Genomic DNA, 22,170 nt, shown 5'->3' with positions numbered 1-22,170 from the left:
ACGGGTCAGAACAATGTATTGCATGACTCATCATTTCCGTGCTCACATCCATACAGTGTGCATTGTTCTGCTTGTTGGGGATCTCTTTCTTCATAATTAGGGTCTCTTTTTATTTCCCGTGTACATTTGTCGTGTTTTATTGTGTTTGTGCCATTACAATTAACTCAACATGATTTTGGCTTTGCTTGGATAAGGTCGGGTTCTCTGCAGTCTTTTTGCAACACACAGAGCTGTTCTATTTCCCCCGTGAAGTTTGTGATGTATTTGCTGTGAGCAGGGGGAAAACATTACGATGTTGTTTCCCAGTGGAACAGTCATAAATGGCTTCTGTTTGTGGCACAGCCTGGAGTCAACACAGATGACTAGTTTACAAGAGACTTTGTCACTGGTGTTATGAGACGTTGTTACTTCTGTGGGCATCGAATCTGGGAGAAGTATTTCTCGGGGTTGTGTCTTTGAGGCCTTCAGGGCCTTGTGGGTTTTGTTGGCTACTTTTTACACGACACAGTGAGTTAGACGTAAACAGTGCGAGTCATCGTTTTCTTTCCCACAGTGTGGAGAAACGTTTGCGGTGGTGTTGCGTACAGTTTCTCTTCTTTGCATCCTTGAGTCCTAATCTAGAACAGGCTGTTCCCTGTTTGCTACATTCTGCAGGTTTAGCAGAGGTCTTCAGATATCATCCCTCCTCAGTCTTTGTTCACCGCATCACTGGCCTGAGAAGTTGTTTTCATCATTTTCAGATATTGCCTAGTTCCTTCCTGAGGCCAGTGGACTAATGGGCTTTGGTCCGTGGAATCCACTCCAGTGTTTTCTCTCTCATTGGGCCGTTTGCTGGGGCCCCAGTGGGGCGGACAACAATAGGCTCCATATGAAATATTCACCATGACTGGGGCATTCCAGCGAGCAGTCGATGTGTTCACAGCAGTTTAGTGGTTAGATGAAAATCTGCTCCAGTTGAAGAGAGAAAAACACAGCTCCAATGCTCGCAGTGATTCAAAATAAGATTGAGTGTTCATTTCGTTATTGGATGGTGCCTGTCTGCTATCTCTGGCATGCAGTGCTTATGGCTCAGTCTTGTCTCTCTTTGTCTCTGTCAAAATTTCAGCCTAATTAAATGAGGGTGCATCCAGAGTCCTGAATCAGACGTGAAGTAATTGTTGCATTTCTTATTTATTTGCTGAAATTGCCTTGTGAGGACTGGGCTGCTGCTCTGCCAGCCGTACTGAGAAGCTGAGGCTCACAGTGCTCAGGTGGTTGCAGCTTTGACGGTGTAAAAAATTGCAGTTTAATCTGGGGATATATCCTGACAAGGAGATGGTGCCAGTTCCTTTTCAAGTCGCTGTAGCTATACAAAACTCTGTCGTCCAGCACAAACTTGTTCTGATACAGGAGCTGCATGAATAGCAAAGCTACTGCCAAGCCAAGCCAGGTGTTGAGCCAGTGCACATGAATCCTGCAAAAACACTGACGACAGCCACCGATGACATACCCTCTGATTGATTTGGCTTCACTGAGTTCAGACATGAACTGACTTTGAAAGACAGCAGGTCCTTGTTATAAGTTAGAGTATCTCCTTGCAGAATTTGTCCACAGCAGGTTAGAAATAATCTGAACAATGATCATGTAGGTGGTTCAAGGTTTGTTGGACCATTATGAGTGAGCAGAAACTTCACCATTATTAAAATGAATAGATGGAAAGGATTAAGAAACCTCCCTGTTAGCTCTGACTGTGTCATGAGCTCTCAGCATCTGCTGGTCTGGTCAGAGTACACAACAATAGATATCGAATGTTTAGCAAAATTAACTTGCAAGCATCTTGATTATGTGTTTGGGAATTGAAAAAAAAAAAGACATTGCAATCTATTTTCTTGGCTGAGCGTCAGGCGGTGGTTGTGGTGACGACAAAGTCCGATGGTGGAGGCTGGGTGTCAGGGACGTCGGGTAGTAGAAGTGCCAGGTCACCTCGCAGAAGGCCGTTGAATGACACTCACACCTGAACCTCTCCTCTCTTACACACAGCGACTCGTCCCGCCCTGCCTCATTCTGTAGTTTTGTGTGATTTTGACAATATTCATCATCAGGTACGTTAGAGACGCTCAAATATCATAACTCGTGTTTGAAACTCATTTAACTTAATATTCCATTATCACATCAAGGGATCTGCGATTACTGATGATTACTTAAGCAGCAGACATCAAAATACATACAACAAGAGTTTCACACATGCTGCACCTTTTTTTATTGCTGACACTTCAGTGAGTTGGATTGGTATCACCCCTCATTCTTATAGTGGGTGCAGCTATTTTGGAAATGCCAGTTTCTCATGTAACTCTTTATTTATAGAGTTATTTCAATGGTCAACAGAAGGTTCTGTCATTTCTTAACATTGAGTGTGTAAGCACGACAGTGAGAAACACAGCCATGTTTGCAGTTGACCACACGTATCTTCACCGTAGATTCATTGTCCTTCTTCACTCAAGGGCAGCTTTTCATGCACATCTTGTTTTAACATTATGAATGTCACCCCAAGAATACAATACGTCCGTGGGGGAATGTTTCCTGAACAGTTTGCAGTGTGTGACGGAATAACCTTTGTGTGTGAAGTTCACATTCCTGCAGAGACATAAAGGAAGAGGACAGTACTCGGGCCACAGAAAGCACAGGATGCTGGTGTGTATATTGAAGCTGTTGGTGTCGGTCCAGCCCCTCAGAATCAGTTCCTACGCAGTGCTTTTGTAACCTCCTGTGTGAAAAGCTGACTGTGGACCTTGCATATCTGCCTCTTTTCTAGCATTGTAAAGCTGACAAAAAGCCCCGTGGTTATATTCCACTCACCCAGAGAAAGATTTGCTTTTGATTGTGTGCCGTAGTTTTTTTGTTTCCGAGCTGGCTTCTTATAGCTCTTTCTCGAGGAGGATTATTGGAAAAGGCTGTCACTGTCCAGTAAATGTTTTTTATACTCGCAAATAAAAGTAATGTGCCAGTGGTGTGTGTGTGCGTGTGTGTTCTTGGCTGCACAGCTGTGTGTGTTTGATAGCAGGGAGAATTGTCCTCCTGTTTGGCTGCTGCTGACACAAATATCTTGTGAGAGAGAACATCAGGGGTGTTTGCCAATAACTGCAGCCTTGGATTAAAATGAGATATCAGCTGGTCAGCTTTTTCATACTCTGCTGTAAATGAAGTTCCACAGCTAGTGAACATTTTATGATTCTTATAATAACTGTAAACACATCCGTCTTACAGGATAAAAATGATCCAGTGAGTGTAGGATTTTACTCTCAGCCTGTAAAAGTCTGCATTAAAATCTGCCTCATCTCGCTTCAAAGAGCTCCTATAACACACCTGAACAACATTCTGGCTTCAGTGGATCGTTTTACCGTCTGATTTGTAACCATAACAAATATTGCATGTCTGACTTGGTGCGGTTCATCTTTGTGGATCCAACACTGCAGTGAGTTATTTCTGGGCTCCACTTACACGCTGCAGAACTCGCTGCACAGCAGTGAGAGTTGTTGAGTGCAGCTCCCCTCTCTCTCCTCCCAAACTCTCTCTCTCTCCCCCCCCCCACTCCTGACAAAAGCTCTCCACACAGTCGGCCTGCCTGCACTCATCTCACACCCTGAACTCTATTTTAAGCCTTCACACAGAGGCCGGCTCCCCCCCTCGAGCGGACCCCACTCTCTCTGTGTGGGCCGGAGCCATGGGCCTCTACTCTCCGAAGACACACACACACACACACACATACCAACATACACACAAAAAGCAGCTCCTTCCAGCTGGTGCAAAGGTAATAGCAGAGGTAAGCGTCCAGATGGTGCGGCTTCACTAAACCTCTGCCCCTGGCTGGAGGACTGTCTGAGGAGGATGCTCATTAAAGTTCGCTCTCTTACAGGAGAGTTGACTTGTTTGTCAGGTCTGTACCAGCAGGTCAGAGCACAGAAGCAGGAGCTGGACTGCACAAACTGCATACATTTGTTGAGGTACCAAGTATTTCACTTATGTTATAAATTCATGAATTGCTAGCTAACTGCTGCTATCGACCTTCAGAGCATCACAAGTTTTCACATGTCGTGTTTCCAGGAATATTAAAACATCTTAAACTGTAATCATGAGACTGTAGGACCCATAAAGAGTGAGGGGGGAGGGGAGGGGGGAGGTGGGGTTTGGATTCCGATGAGGGCAGACAGCAGGAAAGCAACGAGCACCCATGTTTCCTTCCTGTCTGCGTACAGTTTACTCAGCTCCCACATCGCTTATTATGCTTTCCCAGCAAAATGTCCTGTACCATTAAAATAAGATAAACATAAAAAAGCACCCAGGCTAACGGTATGGTCTATTTGCACTCTACGTCAAGTGGGAAAGGAAAGTGCTTTTGAACATTATGATATTCATCCACTCCAAACGGTTGATTCAGTGTTTTATTAAGAGGAGCTATAAGCATGATTTGAATCAAGGCTGCACGGTGGTGCAGTGGTTAGCGCTGTTACCTCACAGCGAGGAGGTTCCTGGTTTGAATCCCCGTCTGACAGGAACCTCTCTGTGTGGAGTCTGCATGTTCTCCCCGAGCATGCGTGGGTTCTCTCTGGGTACTCCAAAGACATGCTCGTTAGGTTGTTGTCTGTCTCTGTATGTCAGCCCTGTGATTCACTGGTGACCAGTTCAGGGTGTAACCCAGCCTCTCTCCCAATGATAGCTAGGATCGGCTCCATCCCCCTCTGCGACCCCGAATGGGTAAAAAGGGAATAGATAATGGATGGATGGATGGATGGATGATCTGAATGAGGAAGTAACCATACTAAAGGTTTTCTGATATATCTACAGAACTGCTTCCAACCACAGATTGTGTGATGGGCTGTATCTTAAAATGTTCTGTTTTCAGTTTTTTTGCGACTGTCCCGTGTGTATTTGTTGTCCATTACAGTATCGGAATCAGCATTGCAAATTAGTTTAGGTCTGTATTAAAGCGTTCTACATACTCCATACTCGTCCTTATATAAATAAACACACTTGTCGTTGATGAAACTGTATCCTGGTTTAAGGTTACATCTAGTTTATCAAACCCTGCTCATTGACCCTGGGAAGTCCACATATGCTGGTCAATTACAGCGGGAGAAGAGGTTAAAGTGATTTAGAGGGACTGCACGGCATCAGAATTGTGGGTAATCAGGTTACGGCCGTGCACCGGACATCCTCTGTCTGACAAAGACAAAAACACACAAGCTCCTCAGTGTGGCTGATAATCACGTCTGTAGACAGGCAGACGCAGGGACTCTATCAGCTGTTGATTTGTCTTCTGGTGATGGACCAGCCTCACTTATCTGAGCACTGAGGGGGCTGCTGGATAGCTGAGCGGTTATGTTGCACACCCCATATACAGAGGCTACAGTCCTCATCGCTGCGGTGGTTTCCAAACCGACCTCTGCCCTATTGCTACATGTCATCACCCACTCTCTCCTCCCAAAACTGTCCCGTCTCTCTCCAGCTCTTCTAATCTAATAAGGTCTAAAAATAACTTTAAAAAGTGTGCACTGATGACTGTTGTGCTTTGCTCAACTGCTCTTAGATTACCCATGTTCCCCTGGGTTAAAATAGTTGTGTTCTGGATCTACCACAAAGTGGCGTCTGGAGATCCCCAAAGCTCCTGGAGGAGGTCCCAGGGAGTCCCCAGCAAGATGAGCAACAGTTTGTGTTAGCATTACTCACTCCTACTTATAGTCAGTGCAAATGTACGTGACTCATACAGTCATGTAGTTCTGTCTCATAGAGATCACAATAAGTCTGTCTGTAAGTGAACTTATCAAACTAGAATGTGAAACATTACCTTGTTGAGCAGTCCTTATTATAACGCAGATGTGACACTTACACTTCAGTTTAACGTCTCTGTGGGTAAATGAGACATAACTCAGGTTAGATGACTTTCTGCAGCTGATAAAGCCACTAAACATGAAACAACGCTGACACCGATAACGATATACAGGCTAACGTTACGTCTCAATGTGTTCTGAATAATATCTGCAGGATGTACACCCTGCTTCTTGCTCGGTCGCTCTCTCTCTCTTTCTCTTCTCAGCTTCATCCGCTGTATCAAACAGTACAGAGACGAGATAACTGGCTGCTTCATAGCTGAAGGCTGCTGTGAGAACTAGTACCGTAAAGACGTATGCACTGCCCACTGCTAAACTTACACAGTGCTATAAGCGGGTGACCGAGGCGCTCTATGGACATGAGAGAGACGTCTTTCTCCCTGTTGAAAGATGTGGTACTACTAGATCGACTTGCCAACGACTATTTTTAGGTGGAAAATGTACTTATTGTTGCTTTAATGGAGGCGTTGTGGGCCTGTATTGATCATTCAGTTAGCTAGTCGTGCACATCCCCAGTAAATAGACAGCTTATATTGACAAGACGATGGCTGAGGATTGGCTGTTAGATTCAGAGCGAGCTGTCTAAAGACCGATGATGGTCAATATTGTAACATGAGGATTTAAATAAGATAACAGTAATCCAGGATTATCTTAACCATTTTTATTTAATGCTTACCAGAGTTAATGACCATCATCATGACCTCACTGATTAGATGTTTGGGGGTCGTTTGGGCGATCAATTTGCTGCTGGGCTTTCGCTTTGTCTTCTGGATTAGTTTGGGGATTCAGAGGGTTTTTGAAGTCTACATGATGGTCTGACTGCTTTCATTCCATGTACAACTACTTCTTTCGCTATGTTGTTGCATTCAGCAGCTAGGCTGGGAACAAATCTGAGGTATGGTTTGAAATCACACTGTGTGCGAATAAGGAGACCCTGTAGAGCTAGCTTGCGTGGGTTCAGGATTGGAGCAGTCCTGGCTGATGTCCCAGAGGACCCTAAAGGGTTGGGTAGAGTTTTCCTTCCTGTAGGGAGTCTTCATGTCTTCACTGGAAACTGGATGATATCTGTCTTCTAAACTAGCCCGACCGTTCTCTTAATGGGACAGTTGAAAGTCTGTTGGCTGTCACCGCTCCTCTTCTTGCTAGCGGCTATTTTGGGTCAAGATCCTGTTTACTGAATACCAGAGTCAGCATTTCCTGTTGTACTGAAAGCTCTGAACAGCAGCAGCTGATGCAGGAGAGGGGGGGGGGGGGTTGTTTCATTGGGGGGGTGGATAGAGATGTTTGTGTGTGTGTGTATTTGGTTGATTAGAGCCTGGGCTGGGGGTTAGCAGACAGATGCTAGGCCTGCAGCTGGCTGGCTGGCTGAGTGGGAGGGGAGCTACATTGAAAAGCAGCGGTGCCAGCAAAGTGCGGCTTAGCCAGAAACTGAGAGGAGATAATCCATATTTCATCTGCATCCCCCTCGTCCTCCCAACCACCTGCAGAGCAGCACAACACACACCCAGAGCATGAATAGTGTATGATACAGAAATAAAACAGAAAAAAGACACCCCCTTTTTTTTTTTTTTATACAAAACTAAAACAACAACAAGTAAATAAAAAATCCACCCCACCCACCCGCCCACTCGCCCATCCTTGTTTTGCAGAAGGCACCTTCTCATGCCAAAGACAAAATATCTACTCCCTGATCATTCTGCACGCTGATATAATTACGATTCTTCAAACAAACGTTTGGGATGAAAACCACACGGCTGTGGTCTCTGCTAATTTCGCATGCACAAAAAGGCACAGTAACCAAACTATATTTCAGATATCTGCCTCGCTATAAAATATTCATGATCAGCTTGCAGCTTTGAAAATAAGCTTAAAAAGGCTCACTTAGCCTACAACTCAGGGACGCACACACATACGCACACAAAGTCTCACAGCACCAAAACGAGGCCCTCGCCGGTTGTCTCTCTGCATGTTTATCCCCCACTTAATATTCACAGGAAATCAGGTAGACGTGTTTCCATTAGCTTGTAAATGAGCTGTTGTTTTTTGGGGCGCCATTAATTTCTGATTAAAAATCTTAACTGCGACACAATGTCATCAGCAGCAAACCAATGCAGATCTTGTTCAAATCCAATTAAGCCCTGTTTACCTCCTTCAGAGGCTGAGGAAAATACGAGGCGCAAACTCGGTGGCCTCGCCTTTCTCTCCCTCTCACGATCGCTGTTATGAACCGTGTTGGGGAAAAATGCTCTTTGTGCAAACTTCAGGCTGAGTGTTTTTAAATTTTCAACGATGAGAGGCAGCCCAGACTTTGTTTCAGAGTTCTGTGGAGGACACGATGTCTGTGTACGCTGGTTGACCCTCAGTTTTCAGATCTGAGGTCGTGTATAACAGTCAGCGCTGGCTCCACTCCGCTGAGACTCTGGGGGACTCTGTTTATATTAATCGTAGAGGTGAAATGTCCTGTGAGCAGACTAAACAGCTTTTATGGAATTAGATACTTAAGACTTGATTTTAATGTTGTTAGCTCTCTGATTGGTGGTTCAGAGGACCAATCAGAGACAACAAAGGGTCAATTGTACCCACCCACCTTTTTTTTTGCCATTCTTTATAAACTAGCTTGGTGCTTTGAGCTTGTGGAAGCACCCCGTACATAATGTAGCTATCATAGTTTGAAGTAATGTTAAGTCATTCACAAACTAAATCAATTGTTTTTTTTTTAATTTTCTATGATTTGTGTTGATTAAAGGGCGCACTCACACTTGGCAATCCGTACCGTACCCAATCACGCTTCACCGCTAAAGTCCAGTTCGGTTGACGGGTACACAACGTGGACAGCCTTCATTATGGAGAAACCCTGGAGTGTTATGTCTGTATCTGACTAACATGACTCAAAATAAACCTCAAAGTAGCTGTCATGTTCTTTGTGTTGTTCTCCGATGTGTGGACACGTACTATATTTTTGAGTCAGCCTCTCTTGTAAACGAAGCTTCATGATCACATAAAGTCATGCATGTGTTGTGTTATAACGTTATGTACAAGAGGTAACTGTGCTCAGGCCCAGTTAGTCCTGGAGCAGTGTGAGTGCAGACCAGCGGGGGAATGGGGAGGGGGGACAATCATGCTTTATGGGACAACTGGACCTGTGAGTGGGCCCTAAATCGTATTATTTTGTGGTCTTGGTTGGACAATTAGTTAATTAGTTGTAACCCTAATTTATACATTGAGATCACATAGCATGGATTTCTACAGACATGAAGGATGCCACAGGTATTTACATGCAATGCAATCAAACCCACACAGCAGCATGGTCATTACAAACAGTTAGTTGACGTTTCTCTATACGATGATTTAACGATGCAGAGAAATAAAATCCATATTTCTCCTTTGTAGCCCTATTTAAAACATTTGGATTTGGAATAACAAACAAATCTGAAAACCAAAAAAAGTTAGACTTGATTAGGATCAGATGAATAAAACAGGTAAAGTATGTACTAAAGAATGTCGGCCATTGTCCTCTCTGAAAATAGTTTCAGCCCAGGTTAAAAGCACTCAGAGTAAGAGGACCCTGAGCTGACCTGATGTTTGCTCCATGTATTACGTCCTCACATACACACACACACACACACACACACACACACACACACACACACACACACACACACACACACACACACACACACACCCCTTCACTACGCGAGGTCTTTAGAGCCGAGCAGAGCAGAGAGGATGTGATATCACATTTCTTTTTCACCTGACAGAGAGAGAATAATACATTTTTAAAAAAAATGGGCGCTGTAGCTCAAACCGTCTGATAGATTTTTCCAGCTGCACAATGGCTCCTCTATGAGACACATATACATCCAGCCTCACCTTATCTCACAACCCGCTGAAGGTTAGCAGTAAATTGGCGGGGAGTCCTCCATCGCCCGGGTTCTAGTGCTTTGTCCTCCGCCTCTGGCTCTGACGCCATCGCCCACTAAAATGAGCCTAATCCTTTAGCAGGCGGTTGGCACCAGGCCGTAAAAACATCCCCACAGGGTGTTTAATCATGTTTGACTGAGTGCATATTTGAAAAGCAGTCACAGTTATTGTGATGGACTGCATTAGCTCTGCGTGGTGTTATCTATGCATGCAATGACATTTTTTTTTTAGAGCGCGGTTTCTGAGGGCGCCGGGGGGGTTCTGGGACTCCTGCAGAAGGTTGTGTGGGTCTCCTGTCAAGATGAGGAGTAGTTTAATTTGCTCTTAAATGTCCATAGTAGACTGAATGCAGTCACACCTCTTTTACCTCCAGAGCAGAAGTGTAGACGTTTACACAGTTTGATCGTAAATCAATCAGCCATAATGTAGCCCAACACATTCACAGGATCGCTTCTGGAGAAGGACGTCAACCAGTCACCTTATCTTAAGACATATGTTGTCATGACATCCTGTCCTCCTCCGGAAATATATTCAATAGAGTCATTACGATACAATACCAGCGACAGTATTTGCCTTCTATTCTGCCTCAAATGCAGTATCAGCCATTACACTTGTCAATGCACCAATCCCATTTCATCATTTGAAAAACCGAAAGGTTTGGCCGTATGGTTATGACAAACAACAACAATGTGATGCAATCAAAAAGACTGATGTTAATCAAAGCCAAACAGAAAGTTCTGGTGTTGAAAAATGAAGCAAATTCTGAAGGGCAGAAAACTGCAGTTCCTCGAGTGTCCACTTGAGGCTGCCTGCAAAAGCAAAGGAATCCCCCTTTTGGGTTTGATATTAAAATGCACTTTTTACAGCAGAAATAAACATATTTACATCGTGGTTGAAAAAAAAAAACAGGTTTAGTCCAAATAGCTTAAATAATAATAACAGTGGGTGATTTTTTAAAAACTATGCATCCATGTGATTCAATGCGGTACAATACGACAATTTGACAAACTTAATTGTCCCCGTGTGTATATGTGACTCGGACTCCAGTGCTGCACACTTTCAGCTTCCTCAACAGGAAGTCAATAAAAAGAACAATATAAGGAAACAACAGTCCACATGAATGCAGAGAAGCAAAACCCAATTTAACCACAAATATAGTGTATAATGTACCCATAATCTACAATATGCGGGAAAAACACAAGTAAGAAAAAAAGATGGCGCTATTGATCAAACCATGCAGCCTTACGAAAGGTTAATCATAGACACAAACACATCTTAAAAACAGTTCAATTTACATTCGGGGACTCCGCAGCGTCTGCCAGACGGTAAAAAGTCATACTAAGAGTTCATTTTAGTTTTGGCCGTGGCTGAGCTGAAGGACAGGTGGGAGTTGTTTGACACTTAGATATTTGACGGTTTCTAGATTCATCACAACTTAGGTGTAGCTAGCATTCCAACATGGCGACCACCATCACTGGGCTTCAGAAGCGTAACGTAGCTGAGACCATCTTCATGTTTTATTTAGTCTTTTGTCAAAACAAGCAAAATGTCAGCAATCGTAGTTTTCCTGCTAATAATTCAAACTTCTTGAGTGCTGCTGGGAGTGCATGGATGCACAGAAACTGTATTGGAGTCAGTATAATGAAGGAAATATACAGTATAGCTTTGGTATCCACCCCACCAATCCAGTCCCAGTGGAGAACATTAAGGATCTTTCCTAAAACATTGTTAGCACCATGCTAAGCCTGTTAGTAGTCCTCCATTATAACGGCCCCAGGCTTTACTGTTTTCTACACAAGAGACCCAGAAGGAACGCCAGAGATGGAGGGAGGCGGGGGGTAAATTTCTCTTAAACGGGGAGACCCTGCGGCTCCACATGCAGACAGTTTTTAGAGAAATGGTGTTTGGGGGACAATAAGTGTTGCTCTGGTAGCCTGACGGGAAGTGGAGCATATGTCTCCCTTTCCAAACCCTAACCCTAAATCTTTAGTAGACCTCACATGAACTGAGCTTCTGGCAAAGCTGGTCTCACCAACAGCCCCCCTCCTGCCCTCCAATCACCAGTCTTCTAACAAAGTCATGCTGACAGTGATCCACAGGCTGAGAGGAGGGGTATTACAAAACAAACCAAGCCCCGTCGGGAACCCAGCAAACCCACCTACCCCGCGCTCCACCCTCCACCAGTCGACGGTGGCCAGCTACCGCTAATCCACCTCTACAGTGCTGGATTCTTCTCTCTCTCTCTCTCTCCCATGCTCACGCTCACTGTCCAAACAATCAAACCCTGGCCATGAGCGCTGACCCCCCCTCACTGTTTTCACTCCATAGGCTCCATGTGGTATCTCCTCCTTTTTCCATTTTTTTTTGTTTTTGTTTTCGTCCTCCAACTCTCTCTTTCTCTGCGGCTACTTTTCTAAATCTGTTTATCCTCGTGCTGCCTGAGCTGCTGCGTGCTACCATGAATTCCATGCTAACAGCGTCTTTCTGCATATTTGACCCCTAATGTAACGCCAAGCCCTCGGAGGAAAAGACGTGTGGTATGTGACTCCATGTGTTTTAATGTACTGTGTATAACTGATGGCATCAGTGAGACATAAGCTAAGGCTACAAAACATCTCCCTGCAAAACTGAACAGGAGTATCAAACTTTTTCAGAGAGATTAAGTTTAAGGGGATGTTAGATGTTGCCCAGGGGCGAGCTGGGATCTCCATTTGTTTGTGGAGTAGTCGTTTTCCAGTGACACAATGTGGTCTTGCTGCCCTGTCGGGATAAGCTTTAGCAGCAGTTTTCTTTAGCCTGCAGGGCGGTTAGTCTTGAGGCTTGCAGGTGGCCTCTGCTTTCAGTGTCTGAGCCAGTGAAGCCGTCTGGCTAACTCCAGTTTCGTCTTGGCACTGGTGCAAAGGAACAAAAGGGCACGTAGACGGATGATGACAGGGGAGGGGCCTTCAGGGAAAAGGGTAGAAAGAAGGCAGGAATCGGGAGGGAGGGGAGATGATGAAGGCGTCTGAAACCAGGAGGCCAAGCGTGACAAAGATGAGAGAGAGAGAGGAGAGAAGCCCAGATTTGGCCCAGGATCAGTCGACGGAGAGGGAGAGATTAAGGTCCCATCATTCCCAGCTGCATCATCAGGGTTTTGGCCCCTCACCCTTACAGTAATTTGTTTGTGTTTTAGCCCTAAAAGGGAAATATTTCCAAAGCTGAAGCACACACATGTATTAAAAAATACACAAAGATCAAGCCCCCACATTCGCTTACAATCAGTCCAGATCTGAGACCTCTGCCCTGGCTAAAACTGAAATGACGCTCGCCTGGCTGGTTTTGGATGAGACTGAATGCCTCCCCTTTTGATTTCTTACCAAGGGAGAGCGTGCTGATTTGGGCCTTTGCCACACATTGTCACCCTCTCCTTCCTCCTCTTGACTTCCCTCCTGCCTCGGTTTCATCCCACAAACAAGTCTTTTTTTTGCAAAATGTTTGGATCACACGGCCGCTTCACACACATTTGTTTTTCCAAGCATCGGGTCACCCTTGTGCATTCAAACTCTCACATGCTCCCTCTTTCCCTCTAATTCTCTTTTGAACTCCATCATGTGATTCTGCGCGGCGGAGTAGCTGCCGAGAGAGGGGCAGGTGGTAGAAACAGAGGGGGCTGATGGGAAATTGGACGACCCAAGGTTAGCCGAGCGATCTTTGCTAGAGGATTAATTGTGTAAGAGCCATGTAATGATTACTGGCATGTCTCCGGAGTGAAATCCTGTTAGTCACTGCACAGGGGTCAGCCTAAGACTGAGCTTGTTGTGTTTCCGTGCGTTTGTGTGTGTATGTGTATCAGGGAGGAAGGTGACTCTGATCACGGCGGTATGCATGACCAGGTGGCGATCTGACAGCTTCTGTTGTCTCAACCTGAAAGTAAGCCCAGAGCCCCTCCCACTGTGTTCAGACTGAGACAGATCTAATGTCTGCTTTCTGAAGTGGTGTGGGAGGGAGCGGGGAGGTTTTCTTTCTGGATCCCTGCAGTAAACGACAACAGGAAATATGCAGGGTTGGTCACAAGAATAATTACTTGTTGGTGATTGGCTCTGTTCCTCTCAGTGTGCCATTTGACACGTCTGACTGCACCATTAAACTAAATTCAGTTCCATTATAAGTTATGATGTAGACATGTTTACAATGCTTTTCATTGGATTACATCATTGAGTGCAGTGAAGATCGTCAGTGCAGGGAGTCGAGCCCATCTTTCACCAGATAAGACAAACCAAAGTTAGTAGGCCAGAGTGCAGGTGGAGTTAAGGGTTGGGTTGAACAAGCAGAAACATACTCATATGTTCATCTCTTTTTCGACCTTATGGGGCATTCTGTCTTTATTAGTTTGTGACGTTGCAGAAACAGTCAATAAAAAAGACAGATGGTGGTTGGACTAAACTTGGAACATTGTGTTTGTATATGTTTGAATTACAAGGCAGACTGACGCTCCTCTAAATTTTATTTTAATGTACCACCTTTAGTGTAAAATGTACAACTGTGCTCACATAGATTATTGTCTTACATTCAAAAAAACTCCTGACTATTGATCAACATACGTCTGTCCCAAGATCGAGAGGACAACGTTCAGAATCTAGTAAAACATAACTTTACATTCTCACTGCCACAAACACTGAAACACATAAACACTAAAGTCAGAAGTCTCTTCAGAGTCCTGAAACTGTATGTCCTGATGTTACTTATACTATCACAACAGCATCAAATAAAACGTTGTCTCCTTGTATTATGCACTTGGCCTCTACTGAAGTGAGGACTCTTTTCTTAAACTCAAACTTTTCTTGATGGGATTATGTCCTTATCTGTGTACTCTCTTCTTTTCCATCAGTGTATCTCTCCTTTGTCAGACAACACTGAGCGGCTTATTGATCAGATGATAAATGGGTGTGGGTTGACGGCAGATAACAGGCCGCTGCTAATTGACACCGCTGTATCTCTTCATCTCCATCCGTTGGATCTCTCCTCCCGCCTCCCTTTCTTCAGATTAGTCATTCTTAAGTAGCCATGTTCCCCTGCATGATCGAATGCAGTGCTTCACAAAGAGTGGGATGTACTGGAGTTTGGCCGTGAGAGGACCTCCAAAAGAGCCTCTCAACGGACCCAAACAACCCCCCAAACAACAAAACAGACAAAAGTTGGGAAAAGGATGGGAGACCGATGGAGAGGCAGAGTTAAGAAAGGTTGTAGGCTGTGGAGAAGAAGGTGTTAGAGAAGCCTTTTGAATGAGTCCAAAGATAGAGTATTTCGGATGTCTGAGGGGAGGGTGTTCCAGAGGGTCGGGGGCTGTGACGCTGAAGGCCCTGCCTCCATAGGTGCAGTGTCTGGTGTGTGTTATGGACAGCAGGCCAGTGTCAGAGGACCTGAGGTTTCGGGACGTAGTGTGTGGGTTTAGGAGGTCTGAGAGGTACTGAGGGGCGAGGGCATGGAGGTGTTTATAAGTGGGAAATTTGTATTAGATTTGGGATCTAAGTGGAGATGGATGAGGGTTGGGGTGATGTGCTGCCAGGGCTTGGTGTGGGTGAGGACTCTGGGAGGGGACTTTTGGACGTATTGGAGCCGGTCTATGATGAGGACTTACCCATGACTTAACCCTTTATGTGATTGGTGAGGCCTGTCATGACTACACATGGATGTGGGACAAATTATGTCATACATGTTTGTAGACTCTCGGGCTGTGATGTCATGTTGGCTTGTCCAATATTTACAATGACTACCAAGGACAGCTTGATCATGAAATGGTGAAATCAAATAATGCTACTTTTAATACAATTGTATAATACAATAAATACTCATGCGGCGGCAGTCTTAAGTTTGGTAAAAGCTGATTTTTGGCCTCGCTATAAAATGTTCTTTCTTATGATATCACAAGTACAAGCACACTCCAAACCTCTTTCAGTCAAGACTTAGCCCGCTTAGCCAAGTCTTCCTTACACAGCTAGTCACGGCCAATCACACCAAACGGACTAAAAAGTGCAGGTTGAACAAATCCTTGGACCATCCTGGGATCCAAATCCCTGCCTGTCTGTCTGTCGCCTCTGCCTCTCTGCTACCCCTGGCTGAGCACAAGTGATGTAACATGGCAAAGCTTTTCAAAGCTCTGCTCTGCTCATCAGAAGTGGGGTCCAGCTCTTGGCAGAGCTTTTAAGGGGGAGGCAAAGCGACAAAACGTTCCTGTTGTTTTGTTATTTACTGGGGATCAGGAACCTCTAAGGTGGGTTCTTGTCCCTGGATAAACCTGATCCTCAACAGATAGGCTTGTTTGACTTTTGTAAGCTTGTGTTTTTTTTTTGTTCTTTCTTTGCTGTTATTGGTGTTTATCCCCTCTATCCGGGTTTGACTCTTGCTGACACAAACACTTCCACACTTTCATGGTTTGCAGTTCCATAGAGCTGTAGCTGCTCGAAGGTAACAGATGTGTCGAGATGCTCCACACAAGGGATCCTCCGGTAGTCTCCCTTGTTTCCTGACCCAGATGATTGGGAATTTTACTCCATATCTAGCCTTGACCACTATTGCTCTGGCGGATAAGAATCCACCCCCTCCTTTTCTGCATTCTCTCTCATACACCCCCCCCCCCCCCCCCCCCCCCAGTTACTTTATCATTCATCGGTCTGTAACGCACTGTGCTCCATTTCTCTCTGCCCTTGACTAAAGGTAATGCTTTCCTGACTCTCCTCCATTCACAATACTCCTTGGGGACCAACAGACCTTGCCAGCCCACGGGCCAGACGCCTTTTAATCATTTATTCAGGGGCTCTAATGTCGAGTTCACTCTCATTGTAGTGCACGACGAGGCGAGCGGGAGTGGTTTGTCATCGAGCCTCTGAGGATCCCTGCATCCTCCCGGTCTACTTTGTGATGCTGCTGCTTTTACATCATACAACATGTTGTTGTTTCGACAGTGTGTCGACATTATTTAACCACTGAGCCTTCAAAGAGCTGAATCAACATCAGCTTGCATTGCTGGTAGCATCAGTGGGGCAGGACTACAGTAGTGAAGGCATAGTTGCTGCCATAGAGTAACCAGGAAAGACCATGTCCTGTTTATTTGTTGGACCATTTGACACCATGTTGCATTTAAAAAGTGTTTACCTTGTTTTAAAGGTCACATATCCTCCTCCTCTTCAACCTGTTAAATAAGTCTCAGAGCTCCTCAAAACATGTCTGTGAAGTTTCTTGTTCTAAATCCACTCTGATCCTGTATTTGATCATGTCTATAAACCCCTCTATTTCAGCCCTGCTCAGAACAGGCTGTTTCTGTGTCTGTACCTTTAAATATGTAAATGAGCTGTGTTTGACCACGCCCCCTCTCTGGAAGGACTTGGGTGTCTCTATCTTTCTCGCTCCATGTCCTATTGTTTACGGTGAGAAGGCAGACTCAGAGGGCAGAACAAACACCTAGCTGTGGGAGTGTCACCCACCTGGGGGAGGGGCTACTGCCCTTTGTGATGTCATGAAGGGAAAATCTCCAAACGGCCTGTTTGAGCACACATTTTCTGAAAAGTGGAGCAGGCAGAAGACGGAGAGGATGGACTTTTCTCATCATTGGTGGGTTTGTAGACAGACTAGAGACACATATTAGTGTTTTGTATAATATGTGACCTTTAAATCACTGTACACAAATAGTATTTATACATACGTATTTTACATTGTTTCCAGCACTGGGTGCCAATCAGGAAGGCAATTCACATTTGTAATTAAGCAGAACAAGAATGTTGATTAAAGGCAACCAATCAGAACTGACCTTTCCTGAATAACATTTTAGAGCCTTCCCAGTAGAGTTCAGCTGTTTAGCCCGAGGTCAGTCTTCAATAATATGTCTCCCTCGGCAACAGAATTTGGTTGTGTGTAAATAATTCTGTCTCTTTCTACGCAGCTGATAGCCCTCTCAGTCATTAACCCCAATAATGGGACTTGGGAACCTTTTCTCAGAGTATTATGACCTAACTCAGCTCTGTTCAGAGAGTTAATTGACTCAAAGTTACTGGATCGAGTGGAGTAGGTAAATAGAGAAAGTTCTCATCTGCTAGGTGTTGCTCAAGGATATTCTTTAAAAACACAAACCAAGGCTCTTGTTTTCAGCAGGGAGGTAGAGGCTGGAGGGTTTTGGAAGGCAGGGTTGTCAATTTCATGATTATCGAACCCCAAAAGAACATTTGAAAGATACTGATACTTTAGTGCATCTTTTTTTTTGCACCCATATTTGTCATGATATCAGAATTTTAAACTCTGATATGATCGAACCCTATCAATGCCTGCTTCAATAATAAGTGAACCAAAATGGAAGTCCAGTGCGTCCATAATTGGGTGATTCCTTGTTTTAATGACTATTGAGTATATTCACAACATAAACCGATTCATCGATTCTCTCTTCTCCCTCTCAAGGCCACCTTCCAAAAAGTACTTTCCCCCTTCACCTTTACCTTCTCTTCTTTTCCTTGACTGTTTATCTTTTTCTCTATTTCTTATGGTTTTGTAAAGTCTATAGGAGTTATAGTCTATGTCTCAGTATTTTACAGTATACATGTTTCATGTCTTTCCTGTCCTGCTCTGTTTTGTCTTGTAGGACTTCTACTGTTTTTCACACTCACACTTTAAAAAATAACGACTAAAACTTGCAGGCAAACTCCACCACAGTGTCTAAATACATTGGTTACCATGGCAACTCTCTGTTAAAAACATGACTGATGACCTGTCATCGTATCGTTTTCAAACACACGGTATCTAAAAAGTATCCAAGTATTGAACATTTGGCAACCTAAGTATGACTCGGGCGAGAAAGACCCTCAACACAAAAAAAGGTGCAAACTTTTGACTGATGAGTTGAAAAGACTGGAGATCAATGAGAAGAAGCTGAGCGGTGCTTTGAAGCCTGAGACAGTGGAGGCCGGAGCTGGCCGATCGATGAGAGAGAACTGCTCACTCGTTAGTGTCTTTCAGGACGAGGAGGAAAACAAGCGGAACTCCGTCTGTAGGATGGAGTTCAACAACATGGAGGAGAACAACATTAAAAACTCCTGCTCCCTCCTCGGCCTTGACCCTCTCTCCCTCCAGCTTGGGATAATTGGAGGGAGAAAAAAGTCTTTTTGTGTTTGAGCTAGATTATGAAGATGAGGACACTGGAGGACATATTTAGTTGTTCCGAGCTTTGATGTTTTGTTTTTTGAGTGGGATTAGTGGAGGTCAGGAAGTTCAAGTTGAAAAACTGAAGTTTGAATTAAATTAGTTGGTGTTTTGTCACATTTAGGAGTAATATTACCCCCCCCCCCCCCCCCAACACACACACACACACACACACACACTTAAAGAAACAGGAAGTAAACACAATAGGAATGGCATGCCAAACATCCTGAAGAAAATCTTTAAGGTCAGCTGCAGCAATAAGAAAACTACCCTGCTTCCTCTTCCCCCCCGTGTAAAAGAAAAACTCCAGTTTCCACCTCACCATCCTCTTTCTCCTCCCTCCCTCCCTCCCTCTCTCTCAGCCCTCTCCTTTACTTTCGATTTCCTCTCCCTCTCTTGGCTCCGTGCTGTTCTGGTTATCGATGATTGGCCCCTCAAATGCCTTCCTTCCCCTCTCCATCACGAGAGCTGTAATTTTGTCACATGCATGCACAGTGGCGAGCCACGCCAGGGCCGGTGCACCTCTGTCCACTGACTCCATATCACGTTCCATCAGCAGGAAATGCAGCAGGAAGCACATGTTTCTCACACACACACACAGGGTCAGGTGGTTTGTGAGAACCTCTGAGCTCGCTTTCATCCCCCCAGCACTGGACACTTTTTTCTATACGGCTTCCCAATGAAAAATGAATCAAAAACAGTCCTCCAGGCTTTTTTTTTTTTTTCTTGCCTTGAAAGAATCTTTAACTCAATTTGAGGTCTCGAGAGGTGAGGAGTTTCTAGCTTGCCTGCATTGCAGTGTTTGGATATAATATTAAGGGCAAATAAATCATACTCTGTCAGGACTACAAACAAACACGAGAGCTCTATCTTTTTTTCTGTTTTTTTTCTTGTGTGCTGCACTACAAAGGCTTTGTAAAGACTGAGTGTGCTTACAGAGGTTGCATATCAAGTGCTGTTTCTTGGTGATGTTCTGTGGAGCCGGTGGATGGTGGTGGATGTATTGAGTCCTCATTTGACCGGGGTTTGTATTGGGGTGGTTTCTTGCCACTAATTTCCCAAAAAAATAATTTAAATTCAGAATAGTCAACCAGTCTTAAGGTCAGAAAACTGTCACAATTCAGAACCATTTTTTACACTGAACAACTGAAAACATTTAATGTAGCCTTTTTAATTTCTTTTGAAAAAGTTTGCATCATTCAATAACAAAATTTGCAGTTGAGGGCAGTCACTATGCACATTTTTAACACAATATGTAGAACTTACTTTGTCATCAATTTTTGCGATTTGGACCTGAACTGATCAACAACAACACTACTTAAATGCAAAATATATCAATTCGACCACCAGGGGGCTCTCAATAAAAACAATAACACAAAATGACGTCGAGGCTGGCGGGGAATCATGGGAGTTCTCTTCGCGACTCCTCCTCAACCCCTGGTGAAAACGTACTCCGAGTTGACCGTAGTCAAGATGACCTGAGGAAGAGAATATGTTTACATATGTATCAGAGTATAATTTACATGACGGTTTTTTTCAGCTCACGCTTCCTTATGCAGCGGTCTTTGACGTAACATCTGGTGTTTCCACGGCAACGATAAACATGATGTTACTGTCATGGAGGCGCTGTCATGGCAGCAGCCAAGACAAGACACGTCCCGTTAAATTATAAAATTACAGATTTCTCTGGCTTTGATAACTGTTGGAAATGTTAGAGGTAATGTAAGTACTCAACCAAAAAATAAATAAAATAGGTTGAGTCAATTTTTTATTAATTTAGATATATTAGCGTAATAATTCTACATATCGTACATTTCAAACCTGTATACTGAGGGCTTCAGCTGGAACACTTTACTCTTTAATCTTAGTCTACATAGCTCTTTTGAAATGTCAACATTTTTTATTTTATTCCAGTCAGTATTATCGTTTTGCTCAATTTGATATTTCCTCTCAGATATATTGTTTATACATCGTCCCTTTGTATTAAAGTAGAAAACTCTTGGTTATTGGCATAATTAGACAGAACAAACTTTAATGATCTTATTATTGATCGACATATTACACGAGGATCAATCTTATCTCAAAGCCACATGCTTTATTTTTGAACACTTTTCATCCATCTCATTGTCACAGTTTTAATGCAGTTATCATTATTCATGGTGCATCGCTCCGCTCACGTTTCAAATCTTTGGTGGCATTCTGTTTAAAACCCCTCATGTGCATTGTTCTTTATTCATGCTCTGTTTTTTTCTCTGCTGGATTCTGATGTGATTTGTTTCTGCTGTGGCTCAATTAAAGTTTCATCATGTTGTGTATTTAATGGGAGATTACCTGGATGCTGTGCTGATTTTACTCCACGCTGTGTTACGGTTTATTATGAAAATCTATCTGTGTGTCTAACGTCTCCTCTCTCCCCTCCTCTGTGTACAGGAGCAGAGCCCCAGCAACGCCACATCCCTGGGCATGATGCAGGAGCCCCAGGAGGTGGTGGAGGAGACGGTCACCATAGAGGAGGACCCCGGCACCCCCACCTCCCACGTCTCCGTGGTCACCTCTGATGACGGCACCACGCGGCGCACAGAAACAAAGGTGAGACAATATGAAATATGAACGTTTAGCTACACATTATTTTAGATGATGTCACAGATGATGTCACACAGATCCCGTTCAGGGCCTTAACTCCAATAATAACTCCATATTATCAAACATCACGTTATGGATTACTGCTTCACACAGAACGATACTGGTCCTCCTCTTCCCAGACTTCCACCTTGAAGAACTCTAAATCCCATAATCCCACAGCCCAAAGTGGCTACCTCTCCCTCTCATGGCTTTATTTTTAAATTTTTGTAATATTGTGTTAGAATCAGCAGACTCCCTTTGTGTCCTACTTGTGTTGTTCTCCTTTTAAAAAAAAAGCTTCCTAAGTTGATCCGTCCTCTACTTTGTTCTGTCGTTTTTCTGTAAGGACATGTCATCAAACGTGAAGGTGAGTCCACCTTTACAACAGTATGGCTTTTTCTTTTTCTTTTTTTAACACCACGCCACCAGGTTTATGTGTGCCCATATCTACAAGCTACAGCGGCAAAATGCAAAAACACAGTCTGCTTGATCACGAGCCCAATAACGCTCCAGTTTCAAAGTCCTCCTGTTGTTTATCACGTCCTCCTTTCCTCTCTGTCAAACTCTGCATCTGTCCTGTCTGTCATATATACCCTGTTCA

General features: G+C 44.1%; 1 protein-coding gene across 12 annotated transcripts in view; it reads left to right on the top strand.

The window, feature by feature from the left end:
- The window catches only part of arvcfb (ARVCF delta catenin family member b), a 263,985-nt gene that overhangs the window by 148,643 nt on the left and 93,172 nt on the right, over positions 1-22,170 (top strand). For 9 of the 12 annotated variants that reach the window (XM_061037314.1, XM_061037313.1, XM_061037307.1 and 6 more), the window contains 2 exons: positions 21,378-21,536; positions 21,916-21,936. In XM_061037314.1, the coding sequence (XP_060893297.1) occupies positions 21,411-21,536; positions 21,916-21,936 (147 nt within the window). In that variant the 5' untranslated portion in view covers positions 21,378-21,410. The remainder of the gene's footprint in view (positions 1-21,377; positions 21,537-21,915; positions 21,937-22,170) is intronic. The other 3 variants (XM_061037311.1, XM_061037308.1, XM_061037304.1) reach the window with 1 other exon arrangement.

This window comes from Labrus mixtus, chromosome 5 (genome assembly GCF_963584025.1).
Source record: "Labrus mixtus chromosome 5, fLabMix1.1, whole genome shotgun sequence".
In the NCBI taxonomy this organism is placed as follows: domain Eukaryota; kingdom Metazoa; phylum Chordata; class Actinopteri; order Labriformes; family Labridae; genus Labrus; species Labrus mixtus.
Note: the sequence above shows the minus strand (reverse complement) of the source record. Positions and strands in the feature narration are given on the sequence as shown.